This window comes from Leucopleurus acutus (assembly GCF_964270905.1).
Source record: "Leucopleurus acutus genome assembly, chromosome: 6".
Taxonomy (NCBI): domain Eukaryota; kingdom Metazoa; phylum Chordata; class Mammalia; order Artiodactyla; family Delphinidae; genus Leucopleurus; species Leucopleurus acutus.
In genome coordinates this window covers 118,670,574-118,684,003 of record NC_139149.1, presented here as the reverse complement: position 1 = coordinate 118,684,003, position 13,430 = coordinate 118,670,574, and the positions used below count along the sequence as shown (strand labels likewise).

Genomic DNA, 13,430 nt, shown 5'->3' with positions numbered 1-13,430 from the left:
CCCACCCCCACCCCCACCCCCACCCCCACCCCACCTCATAGGAGCTTTTTTTTTTTTTTTTTTTTTTTGCGGTACGCGGGCCTCTCACTGCTGTGGCCTCTCCCGTTGCGGAGCACAGGCTCCGGACGCGCAGGCCCAGCGGCCATGGCTCACGGGCCCAGCCGCTCCGCGGCATGTGGGATCCTCCCGGACCACGAACCCGCGTCCCCTGCCATCGGCAGGCGGACTCTCAACCACTGCGCCACCAGGGAAGCCCTATATGAACTTTATAATTAGCTTGTTTAGATCCAGAGGGGGAAAAACATTCTGATACTTTCATAAGGATTACGTTAAATTTACAAAGCTACTTAGAGAACTGTCTTCTTTATGAGATCATTTTCCTCTGGAACATGGGATTTCTTCTGTCCTTCCAAGTCCAGGGTGTCTCTGAGGTACCTTCAGAGTTCGCCTCACATAGGGTTTCGCATTTCTCACTCCGTTTATACCCCGGAATGTCATCTTCTGTTGTTGTTGGAAACGGGGTGTCTCCTCCACTGCAGCCTCTAACCCAATGTCCACGCAGATGCCTGGTCTCTCTGAGTGACCTTAAATCTGCGGCCTCCCTGACTCAGCGTCTGTAACATCACTTTCCCAGGCTGGAGACGTACCAAGGGATCGATCCTAGTGACGGAAGCAGGGTAGCAAAGGGACCTTCCTCTCCTCCCGCCCCCTTCCTTCCCTCTTGTCATCTGCCAGACTTCCCACTGCGAGCGCCCCTGGGTCCCATGCAGACAGAGCAGGCAGAGCTTGGAGAGGTGATGGGCTTGCAGGGGCGGCCGCCCCCTGGGAGGAAGCTGAGGAGAGGGGTCCTGTGGGGGGCCCTGGGGCCAGGAGGTGGGCGATGGGGGAAGGGGGGCAGCCCCCCTTGTGCACGGCAACCTCGCCTTTGGGCTCTTCCCCAGGAGGCTGGATGGGGAAGGGAAGACCCTAGCGGCCGTCTGGTCCACCCTGAGTCGTACAGAAAGGGAACCGGGGCTGAGAGAGGCCGCGTCCAGCACCGTGTGCCTGCTGCCAGGCCAGAGGCGGGGGGCGGGGGGGGAGGGGGACTGAGGAACGTGGGGCGCAGCTGCTGGTGCACGCACGGTGGCAGCACGTGCAGGCATATATGCACGCAGGCCCAGTGTGGCACAGGGCAGCACAGGTTGGCCTTGGTGAGGGAAGACGTGCGCCTGTGCTCCATCACGTCGGGCTGGCCTGCCATCTGTCGGGTCCCTGGCAGTCGCAGGACAGGTACCAGGAGCAGACGGGGTCACCCTCCACGGCTGCGGAACTTTATTGGGATCGGACAAACACACCATCCTTCTCGGTCGTGGGCTCCCGCGTCCACAGGACCCGGCCACACAGAGACCCACCCCGGTGCGCGGGGGACACGCCCTCCCTCTAGAAACAGGTTCAGCAACCACCACACGAGCCTTAGGCCCCACGGGCGGAGTCAGTAACACTCCACAGCTCCTCCGGCCTCGAGAGTCACCTTCAGGCCCAGAGTCCAGGCCCCCTGCCCAGGAGGACCGAGGCCAGCTCATGTCCTGACGTGGGAACCGCACACAGATGGGGCCCGGCTCCCTTCCTTCAGGGCCTGGGACATGACCCTGACTTTCTGGCTCTAGAAAGAAGGGGACCAGCGGGGGTTCCGGGGGAGGGGGAACGATGGGGAAGGGCCCCTGTCGGCCCTGAAGCCCAGCTCCAGGGCCAGGAAGCCCCCCTCTTCCCTGTCCAGAGGGCCTGGGTCTGTGGAGGAGGGGCTCAGGGCAGGGCTTCCAGCTTCGACGCGGGGCTCCGAGGGTCTTCCTGGCTTGGGTGGGGCGGAGGATGATGCTTTCGGGGGCCGAGGGCCTCCCATGTAAGGGGGCCAGGCTGCGGCCCCTGCCCAAGCCAGCAGCTCATCTCTCCGGCAGCAGCATGAAGAACGCAGCCTTCAGGAAGCGGCCACAGCTGCAGAGCGCGGCCACGAGCCAGTGGGAGCGGAGGCCGGGGTCGGTGCTGACCACGCACTTGAGCACATCCGTCTGGGAGGGACGAGGAGGCAGTTAGAGAGTGGAGCGGAGAGGGTGTGGCCTGTGCCCCCCCCCAACCCCGGGTCAGCCAGGTCGTCTGAGGGAATGCTCGAGGCCGTTTGGGAAGGCTTGTGGTCCAGCTGGATGGAAGCCTCCAGCATGGGACCCGACCCAACAGGTGGATTCAGATGGTGAGAGGGAAGGGAGGGGAGCCTGCTGGGCCCCCAGCCATGGGACCAGCTACCAGCTCGGCCACCTGCTGACATCCCAGTGTCCTTCTGCAGATGCTGTGGAGCCTGGGGTGCCAGGGAAGGACACATCCCTTAGCACAGGAGCAGGAACTGAGCTTTCCAGAAGCCCAGTGAATGGCCACTCCTTACTTCCTTATTTCTTTCTAGTCCTGCTAAGAAATGAAGTACTATCCCTACAGCTTAACATTTGGCCGTGGTGTCAATCAGCATCCTGGCTGCCCTGGTGCCCAGCCTCAGCCGGGCTCCAGGACAGGATGGCAGGATGGGACAGCGGGAGGCCCACAGCCACGTGACTCATCCAGGAGGTGACACCCCCCCGCCCAGTGCCGCCTTCAGATGAGATCACAGCCCCAGTGGCCCCTCACCGCACCCCTTGTGGCTCCAGTCCCAGCAGAGGCTGAGCTCCGTCCCCTCCGCCAGTGTGCTTTGCACACCTTTGCCCACCATCCATTTTACAGAGGAGAAAACAGCTCTCCTACGGGTGCAGCTGCCCCGCAGTCCCCGAGGCCTGGCCAGGTGATCGGGGAGATGGAGACTCTGACACCATCCCTGGGGGCGGGCGGCGGGTTTTAGCTCTGGAGTCGGGGGTGGTCAGACCCAGAGGGCCCACACTGGAGCTGGGCCGCAGGAGCCGTCCTGGGCTGGGCAGCCCCGGCCTCGCCCCTCCTCCAGCCCCGATCACCCCTGCCACTGCCAGCACTCAGGCGTTCAACCACCGCCCCCTTCCTGGCACCGCCATATTCCCTCACCCATCCACCGCGTCTCCGCAGCCACGTCGCCAGGGTCTTGCGCACGAACTCCCCGAGGCAGTCAACGAGGGCGTGGACCAGGGCGGGCTGGGCCTGTCGCACGCAGTCCACGGCCAGCCCCGCAGCCACTGAGTACAGGGACACAACCTTGCCCCAGGTGATTCCTGCAGGGAGAGAGATGGGTGCTGGTCACCAAAGGCCACCAAGACCCAGCTCGAGGCCAGCCCGCAGGGTCACGTGAGGGGGCTGAGCCTTTCTGAGCCACACCCCTGCCATTCCGCTGGTGACTGGGGTCGACACCCGGGGCAGCCTCAACCCACAGCTCCCACCAGACGGGGAGCTCGGTCAGCTGGCGGCTGTGCGAGTCCCAGCCACCGTCTGCTGCAGGTCAGTCCTGCCACCGTCACACGTCGTTCTCAGGCGGGGATGTCTCGAGCCTGCGTTACACACCTGCACACCTGGGCCAGGGCCTGGCGATGACCCTGCACAGCCCAGTATCTGCTGGAGGAGGTGATGGAGCAGAAAGGCAAAGAGGAGGCTGAGCAGGTCAAGGGGGCTCAGTGACTCGGCACTGGATGTGATAAACAGGAAGCAGCTTCCATCTGCGCCTGCCCCCAGCACAGCCCTGCGAGGACAGAGGATGTTCTCCATGTAAAGAAGCTGAGGCCCCGGGAGGAATGGCCTTGCCCAGACCACCAAGCTACTGGGGGCAGAACTGAGATGGAGCCCACCTGGGAGGAAAGACAGATGAATGACAGTCTGGGGAACAGTGCTTGCCAGTTGTATAAGGTTCCTTAATATCGAAAGAGATTTTATAAATCAATGAGAAAAAGAGAGAAACCTTTCAAAAGAAATACGAACACAGAATACAAACGGCTGATTCACAAAAGAAGAAGCATTAACAGTACACTAGACACATGAAAGATGCTCACCCTCACCGATAAACAAAGAAGTGTACATTAGAACACGATGTAAATTATAGTCTATCAGACAAAATTCCAAGTGGCAATGTGAAGATCCATGTAACTCTGCAGCCTGGTAACTGTGATGCAAAAGACAGCTGGAGGGCACCCAGCACCACCTGTGAAAGGACACAAACGTGGGTGCCCCGCCTGAGTCCTAGAAGGAGGCAGCACAGGCAGGGAGGAAGCATGCCCCTCAACCCATGTTCACACCACAGCTGGGACAGTCTGTCATAAGAGCACAAGTCAGTGCGAATGAATCCCTGTTCACAGTCGCCAAAAGGTGGAAATGACAAAACGTAAATAAGCAGTGAGTGGAAAAGCACAGTGTGGTCCAGCCACACAGCGGAATGGTATTTGGCCTCAAAGTGGAAGGAAGTGCTGACAGGGCCACAACCTGATGAACCTTGAAAACATCGCACTCAGTGAGAGAAGCAGACTTGAAAGGCCACACATATCGTATGAGTCCATTCCTATGAAATGTGCAGGACTGTCAGATCCGTGGAGACAGAAAGCAGACCAGTGGTCCCTGGGGGCTGCAGGAGGGGGCCAGGCAGTGACAGCCTAATGGGAATGGGTGTTCTTCCCACTGGCAAAGAACTTGGAGAGGTGGTGTTTGCACGATACTGTGCATGCATTCAACGCCACTGAATCATACACTTTAAAATGGTTAACTGGGACTTCCCTGGCGGTCTAGTGGTTAGGACTCTGTGCTTCCACTGCAGGGGGAATGGGTTCAATCCTTGGTCGGGGAACTAAGATCCCACATGCCGCGTGGTGTAGCCAATAAATAATAAATAAATAAAATGGTTAATTGTACGTCATGTGAATTTCACCTCAAAGAAAATTTTAAAACCCCATAAATCAGGCCAGGCCACTCCCCAACTCTCCTGTTACTGTCCCTTCCCATCTCCTTCAAAGTAAATCCAAGTCTGAAGTCCCACCTGAGCTGGCTGCTGGCCCCTCTGAGGCCCCCTTGTCCTGCGACATGGCCTCATGCGTGCTATCCCAGCCTCACCACTGCCTGCAGGGCTCCCTCACCCCCAGAGCTCTGCCCAAGGTCCTCCCTCTAAGGGCCACGCAGACCGTGATGGCATCAGGTCCTGGTGACGCTGCCGTCACACCACGCTCCCCATTGACCAACTGCTCGTGGGTGCCAGCCCTGGCGGGCTCTGTGCTGCTCACAGCTGTGCCCTTGGCACCCCCAGGCTTGGCGTCCTGCAGGTACCCACCACCACCAGGGGACAGGTGAAGGGTCAGCATGGCAGGGCGGGGATCAAGAGAATGAACACGCGTTCTGCGGTGCTGTGTGGAGAGGTGAGCTCCACGTGATGGCCACGTTTTACCTGGAGAGGAAAGCCCTGGTCCGGAAGGTGCCGGCAGGGTGGTCTCTGGGAGGTGGGGCTCAGGTATGTCCTATTTTCTTTGAGGTTTTTGTGTTCTTTTTTATGGAGATATAATCTCACTAGCGTAAATTCATCCTTTTAAAGTGTGAGATCCAGTGTTTTTAGCATATTGACAATGTTGTACAACCACCACCACTATCGAATTGCAGACATTTTCACTCCAAATCACTGTCCCCAGGAGCATCAGGCCCCTGTCACCCCAGCCCTGGTAACCTCTAATCTACTCTGTCTCTGTGGATTACCTGTTCTGGACGTTTCACGAATGCAGTCACACAGTAGGTCCCACTTTGTGTCTGACTCCGTTCACTGAGCAAAATGTTTTCAAGGTTCCTCCGTGCTGTCCTGGTGTGAGCACCTCATTCCTTGTTACGGCCGAATAACGTTCCATCGAGTGGATGGACCACCCATCAGGAAACGAGCACGTGGGCTGTTGGCCCCTCCGGCCGTGGGGATACGCAGCTCTGAACACTCGTGTGCAAGCCCTTGTGTGGACATGTGGCTTCCTTTCTCAGGGGTCAAAACCGAGGAGCGGAACTGCTGGGTCAGGGGGTGACCCCGTCAGAGTTACCATTGGAGAAGCTGCCAGACCACTTCACGCCCTGACTCTTCACAGCCTCACCCGTGCTGAGTTCTCTGAAGTTTTGCCTTGAGTGCCCCAGTGGGCGCGAGGTGGCATCTTCTTGTGGTTTGATGGGTGTTTCCCTGGTGACTGATGATACTGAGCAACTTCTCATGCACGTACTGGCTGTTCATACATCTTCCTTGAAGAGATGTCCATTCAGACCCTTTGCTCTTTTTAAAGTGAGGTGGTCTTTTTAGTACTGATTTCTGAGAGTTCTTTATCTCATGTGTTTTCTGATCTTTCCGTGGTGAAATATTTTGCTCTTGTAATGAGAAGAAAAAAATGAAAACACTTGCCAACTTTCAGTTTTTCCACTGAAGGGAACCGAGAAGCGCCTGCAGCCAAGACGCAGCCTGGAACAGCGCCCCCTGCCTCTGCCTTCGCGGGGGCTCAGCCACGTGGGGAGGCCACCTGGAACCCTGCCCTGCAGTCCTCGAGCCGTGCAGGTCACCGGCTACAGCCAGAGCAGGTGAGGGGCCGGCCGGGACGACGAGGGGGAGGAATATCCAGCCCGGGGGGTCAGCACGTGCAAGACCCAGCTGCTTGGGAGAGGCTGCGGGCAGAGACGGGCAGGGCCGGCAAGCATCTGATGGCTGGAGCTTGCCTGGTGGCAAGAGGGCCTGAGGACCGGGAAGGCTGGGATGAACAAGGGGTGAAGGGAGACCTCGGGTGGGCGGGAAGCGGGAGGGTGCGTGCGGCAGCCACGGGCTGGTCGGGGGGTGGGCTGAGAGCCCGTCGGCAGCACAAGGGGCGGCCCGCAGCCCTGTACTCCACGGAGCCTGTCCCTGCTCCCCTTTCAGGTGGCTCTGAGGTCCACAGAGGTTAAGAACCACTTGCAGGTCACAGAGCCCATGAGGGGCTGGGCGCCCCAAAGCATCAGAGGGGCAGGTGGCGGTGTGGAGGCCACCACGACAAAAGGGTAGGGCCAGCTGGGTGGGGCGGGGATGCTTGATCGCAGAGAAGTACATCCTGCTCTGGTTTCAAGCGAAAAATCACGGGCTTTAAACTGAACTCCCCAAGTGAAAGAAGCCGCTGGTACCCTGTGCCCATTCATCACGGCCACACCTTCCTCCCCGCCCCTCCCCCTCCCCGCCCTGCCCCAGCCCCCGCCTCGTCCTTCCCGAACCCAGAGCCCTTCTGGGCACATCTCCGGCCCGTCAGGCACCGAGCGAGCGGGGCAGGCAGGGGTGGGCGCTTCGTCCCGGCTGCCCGCCCTCTGTCCCTGCCCACACACCAGCCACCTCCCCGGGGCCCAGCCGCCCCCCGCCCCCTCAGTCCCGAACACCAGCGGCCGCAGCCGCATTCTCAGAGATGACCCTTCCTTTTAAAGCCAGCCCTCGCTCTAAGCCAGCCGCCCGCCCACCCGACAGCGGAGACAGACACCGGCGGCCACCCACGCGCCAGCGTCAGGCCTGACGGGAGCCCAGGGAGGGCCCAGGGCGGCTGTCAGCTCCCTTCCCCGGCCTGCCCAGGTCACCGCGAGGGCACCCGGGTCAGGACTGCCAGACCTCCTGGGCATCCCACGCCTCTCACCAGCCCCTCCCTCCCAGGCACTCCCCCGTGAAGTCCTGGCCACCCAGTGACGCCCTGGAGGCTGGGTCCTGCAGCCGGGGGTCCCGCGTCCCTGCCACGCCAGCCTGCCCACCAGGGGTCGGAGGGGCCTCCCCGAGAGGGGACAGTGCAGGGCAACACCCAGAGGGTGCGGTCAGCGGGCTGGGGGCCCTCTGATAGGATGCGGCAGCCCCAGCCCCTCCACCGGCCTCCTTTCTTCTGCCGGTGGGCGGAGGTCCCCCATGGGGTGGGACTGTGGCTCCCGGCGCCCTCTGCCCCAAAGCCCTGCTGCCGTCCCAACCATCCGACGGCTAAGGAACGGCAAGGGGTGTTCCCAGGTCACGCCGCTGGTCGACGACAGACCCAAAGCCGCCTCGCAGAAGGGGCCCGTCCTCCCCAAAGCCCTTCCCACCCTCGATGCCACGTGGCCACTCACACCCCCACTCCACCAGGATGCACCCCGGGAACACTCTGGCTCTGGGGCCCCCAAGCCCCCCTCCTTGAGGGCTGGGACTGGCCATCCCGTCCATCACAGGGTCCCCAGGCCCAGGGCAGCGCCAGACAGTGCTGGGGAAACCTCGGTGGGATCGGCTGATGGGGCAGGTGCTGCACTGGGCTGGGGGCTTCGGTCACCTGATGGCCAGCAGTGCCTGGCGCCTGCTACGTACCAGGACACAGGACCGAGGTGGACACGCAGGGCAGGGGCGCCAGAACAGGGCACGAGGTCACGGGTGGGGAGACGAGGTCTGTGGACCTCAGGGAGCCCAGCAGGTCCCAGGAGGCGGCGTGGGAACGAGAGGGGGTTTTGGGGGATGAGTCCTAGAGTTTCCTGGGAGCCTGGAGGCAGGTGTGCAGACCGGAAGCAGCACGAGCTGAACTCAGGGCGAGGGCACACGGAGGAGGAGCAGACGTCACCTGCTCCTAGGGCCCAGGTGGAGGCTCCGGGAGATCCACAGGTGACTGCGGGCCAGCCGGGTGAGACAGGTGTGTCAACATTCTCCAAACGTGTCCCGGTGAGCCGCTCCACCAGGGACTCCCACCCTAGTGCACCCCTCCCACTGTGGGGGCTGTTCTGCGACCTGCCTCTGACCAACAGACTCAGGCTCAGTGACACGGCGACTTCTTACGTCAAAAGAGCCTGGCGGCGCCCACTTGGGCTGCTTGGGACCTGCGGCCACGCCGTGAGAAGCCCAAGCCCCACAGGACACGTACTGCCACACGCAGAACAGCCCCACCCCACTCCAGCCAACAGTCAGCACCAACTGGCAGCCTGGGACATGCAGCCCAGACAGGGCTTCCGGTCACTGCAGCCCCAGGACCGCACAAGAGGCCCACTGTCCTTGGACCCAGGGAGGCTCCCCTGAGAGCCCACCCAGCGCTGCAGCCCCGGCCCTGACCCACAGACCCTGGGCCATGCCAGCAGTGTGGGCCCCCTGGACACACAGGCCTACCTGCAGAAACGATCTGGGCCGCCACAGCCAGGAAGGCGTCGGTCACCACGGTCTCGGACTGCAGGGGGATGTTCAGCTGGCGGGCCACGTTGCGGTAGACGCTGGGCCGGATCAGCTCCAGCTCGTCCGCTGCGGTCACACAGGCGGGTCAGAGGTGGTCACACCCACGGGGTGTGGGGCCCACGCGGGCCTGGGGCCAGCCCACTCCTCAGCCTGTGGCCACAGCTGGGGACCCTGATCCCAGCCCTATTCCTGACCCCTCGACCTGTCACATGCCCACCCACGAGACACCACCCCCAGAACCCCCGGGGACAAGACCAGGGAGGTGCGGTGGGCACCCCCAGACCTGCCTCTGGGGCCTGTCCCCTCTGCCGAGCCAGCCACGCCCACCCTCCCCCCAGGGCAGAGCCGGCTGGGCCAGTGGGGCGGGCACCCCAGCAGTGCCTGACCAGTGACTCACAGCCCACAGCCAGCTGCATGGGAGGGCGGTAGTCTGACAGGCAAGCAGCCAGCCCGACATGGGTGTGGACTGTGCCAGCGACCCCACACCGGTGGGGAGGCCGGCTGCTGCCTCACAGGGGTGTCCTCGCTCAGGCGCCAGCACCATTCAGTGAACCAAGAAAAGGAGCCACTACCCGGGGCCGCCAGCACCACACAGGGTCAGACCTCGGCTCCTGGGGCCAAGCAGGGGTATCTGGATGGGGCGGCCGCACGTGGCAGCGGGAGGCCCTGTCAAGGGCGCTGCCTGCACGTGTGCCCGCTGCAGCGCCCCTGGCAGTCACGTGCCGGGAATCCCACACAGCCCTCGGACTGGGCATCCCCCAACCCAGCCGCCTCTCCGCCAAAGCAAACAGGAAAACGCTTCCGACTGGAAGTCCAGGCGATAAGGGCTCCGAGTCACCCATGGGGCCAGATGCACTCCATCTAATTAATTAAGATCTGGAACCAGAGGAGGACTGCGGGGAGGCTGGCAGAACGATGCGGGAGGGAGCATGGAAACTCCCAGGGCTGGCCTGGCTGTTCCCACATACAGACCCCGGGGTCTACTGGGGACTGACCCCAACTCGACCCGGGCCTCTTCCTGTTTGCTGCTGCTCCAGGAGCGGGGCGTCTGTGCTCGGGAGGAACTGGGGGTACGCTGGGGAGAGGGAGACAGCTCCAGGCCATGACTGGTGGGGAAGGGGCGGTCACGCTGAGCAGCTGCAAGGGCGGATGCTTTGGTGGTTCAAGCCATCTCCCTCCAGGGTCCCCTTAGCCATCTCGCAGGAACTGAACCCCAGGGACTGGCCGTGATGAGGCCGGATGCTGGAGGAGGGCCTGAAGGCCTGGCCCCTGAGAGGGCCAGCGCAGGGCACTTGGCCGGACTCTGCTCCTCCAGCCCTGGCCGGAAGCATCCCAGGCTCTCCGGGTCTGAGGTCACAGTGTTGAAGGGACAGATACCGGCCCAGTCTGATTAGCAGAGCCCAAAGCAGGGCTTTTCAGAAAGTTCAAACAGTAGGGACCCCGGGCCCAAGGTAGAGGCAGCCCCGAGCCGCTGCTCGCAGGCAAGGAGATGGAGCTGGGGGCAGGCAGGGCAGAGGCAGGATCTCCTCCTGGCCACTCCAGGGGCTCTTGGGAGGTCAAGACACCATATTCACCAGGACCCTCTGGAGTGCTCCCCCAGTGTTGTCCCCACAGCCCAACTGGAAGAGGTGGCTCGGGTGCTGACCTCAGGGGAGTCCAGGCACTCTGGGCCTCTGGCTGATCCCCCAAACCCCACTTGCTCCCCTCCCCTGAGACCCAGGCGGGACACCGCCCCCCTGGCAGCCCTCTGCAATGGCCCCTCGGCATCTGTGTGTCTCCCCTGGACCCCAACACTCCTGTGCAGGCCAGGTCTACACAACCCTGCCCCCAGGGTCCACACAAAACAGGGCAAGCAGACGCGCAAGCCAGCCTGAGGAGGGGAGGGCGTCCGCTTTCACAGGGCGTTCCCTCCAACCAGGGCTCCCCTGGAGAGCCACCTGGTCAGGGCTCCATCTGCGCTGCCACACCTCCCCGTGTGCACACGCTTGGGGTGGAACTGTCACACTGGATGGGGCAGGGCTGGGCAGCCTCAGTCCCCGTGGAGAGGTGGACTGACTGATTCAGCTGGGCCGGTCCCTCCCTCTCTGGGGTCCTTGGAGAAGGTGGAGACAGTTACCGGGCTGTGTGTGACCCCATAGTCAAGTACCTCCAGATGTCCACTCAGCTAGCGTCCAGGTGAGATCCTGGGCTACCTAGCCTCACGGTGGCTCAGCTCTCCTGGGGCACTGAATTTCGCCGGGAGCCCTAAGAGGCCTCCTAATCAAGAGAGAAGAGCGACCCATGGCAGGATTTGAGCCAGTAACTGCAAGGACCTATTTTCCAAAACAAACAGCAGGACACGTGGTCCGACAAAGGATTTTTGTGCCCAGCTGAGCACAAGGGTCACTCAGGAAGTTTAGCCACCAAAACATCATTCTTCCCGGAGCTGTCTATCCTTTATGGCCAGAGTGTCTGAAATCCGGGCTGAGCAGGCAAATGCGGGGAGGTCTTTGGCGGGTGCACAGGCGAGCCTGAGGGGGACTGGAAGAGTGGGGTGCTGGAGGGATCATCGGTCTGGGTGCGCCCGCCTTGTGCGCCGGGTTACTCAGGGCACACCGGACCAGCCCCTTCTCTGCCCCAGAGGGGAGACCGAGGCCCAGCAGGGGTGGGTGCCGGCGCGGTCACCGGCGGGCGGGCCAGTGCAGGGACAGCTGTACCCCGAGGCGCAGCGGGGCCGCCCCGCTGGCCGGCTTTGGAGGGTAAGCCTGGGATCCCGCCCGCCGAGGCCCGCACTCACCCAGGCGCAGCAGCACCGTGCACACTTCGGCCAGGCGGCCGCCGGGGGCGGGCGCGGCGCGCTCCGGCGCGCTCCAGGCGAGGCCGGCGCGCAGCAGCCGCGCGTGCACGAACTCCCGGCCGAGCGCCTTGGCCTGGGCCACCAGCTCCTTGTCGGTGGGCGAGCGGTCAAAGGCGTCCATGATCTCGGCGGCGAAGACCGAGGAGCGCCGCAGCACCTCCATGGCGGGGACGCGGGCGGGGGGCGCCGCACCTGCGGGCAGAGGGTGCTCAGACGGGCCCGCCCCGCCGCCCCGGCCTGGCTGGCGGAGGGGAAGGTCGGCCGCGCGACAACGCGGGCAGCGGGGAGCGTGGAAGGGGCGCGGCGTGCGCCTAGATCGCGTGCGTGCGCCGGGCCGGAGCGCACAGGGAGGCCGGGCCGGCGCGGCTCTGGGGAAGGGCTTCGGCCAGCTGCGGGTAAGCGTTCCTGTTTGTGCCCCAAATCTTTAAAAGCGCGGTGTCACCTTCTTTTAGATGCCGAACTCAATCACAAAGATCCCCACGGGTGCCGGGGATAGGAAGGACCTCGGGGAAATGGCGATTGGCTCTGGGGCCGCCGTGCCCGCGCTCGAAGACGAGTGCGCGGGCGGCGGAGGCATGGGTGGGGGGCATGGCCCGACCTGCTCCCAACCGGCGGCAGCCGGGACCCCGGCCCGGCCCAGCGTCCGGGGCCACCACCCACCTCCGCGCCTCGCCGTCCTCGGTGTTTGTCCCCGGCCTCGCCGTTCCCATGGCGCGGCCCGCCCTGCTCACCTCTCCCGCCGCATGTCTCGGGCGCGGGGGCTGGGGAGGAGTGCTGGCCTCAGTATCTGCTGGCCGCCGTCTCCGCAGATCTGGATCCTTCCATTCAAACTGGCGAGGACGCGCGCCCCGCCCCGGCGCCCGCCCTGTCCACCCCTGAGCCGGGCTGGAGCGCTGAGGGCGCGGGGTCTCGGGCCCTACGGGGGCTCCGGCGGCGGCGTCGGGGGCGAGGCGAGTGCGGGCAGCACAGCGCAACTTTCCGCCGGGCGATAGGCGAGGCTTGGGGCTTTGCCTTCTAAGGGAAAGGCAACCCCGGGGCGGAGCCACGGCCAGAGCTTCCCCGCCGCCTCACCGCTTAAGGAGGACCGAGCGAGTTCCCGGTATGCGCTCAAGGAGGGCCACGGGGCAGGAGCTGTCCCCCACTGTCCCAGTGATTAGGACCTGGCTCTGGCACCAGCCGCCTGGATGCACAGCCGGCTTCATTATCGTATTGATTCCTAGAGGTTCTTTATATATTCTGGATGCTCTGTCCCTGGTCTTACACATGGCTTGGTATTGGAGGTGGGTACTTGGATTTACATTGTATGGAAGGTATTGCAAATACCTTCTGCCATTCTGTGGTTTGCTGTTGCTTATATTGAACAGGAATTTTCTCAGTGACGTCCAATTTATCAATCTTTTCTCATGTTTAGTGCTTTTTTATTAGGATATTCTCCCGTGTTTTCTTTTAGAAGCTTAATTGTTTTAGCATTCACATTTAGATCTATGGTGGATCACAAATTAATTC

The 13,430-nt window shown here is 62.7% G+C and overlaps 1 protein-coding gene across 1 annotated transcript; it reads right to left on the bottom strand.

Annotated features, from left to right (window-relative positions):
• Positions 1–1,298: 1,298 nt before the first annotated feature.
• BOK (BCL2 family apoptosis regulator BOK) lies at positions 1,299–12,905 on the bottom strand. Its single transcript, XM_082841739.1, has 5 exons — positions 12,656–12,905; positions 11,865–12,116; positions 9,026–9,154; positions 3,034–3,197; positions 1,299–2,045 (listed from the first exon to the last, which is right to left on the bottom strand). The coding sequence occupies exons 2-5, from the start codon at positions 12,085–12,087 to the stop codon at positions 1,920–1,922; spliced, it is 642 nt and encodes a 213-aa protein (XP_082697865.1). The 5' UTR covers positions 12,088–12,116; positions 12,656–12,905; the 3' UTR covers positions 1,299–1,919.
• Positions 12,906–13,430: the final 525 nt, after the last annotated feature.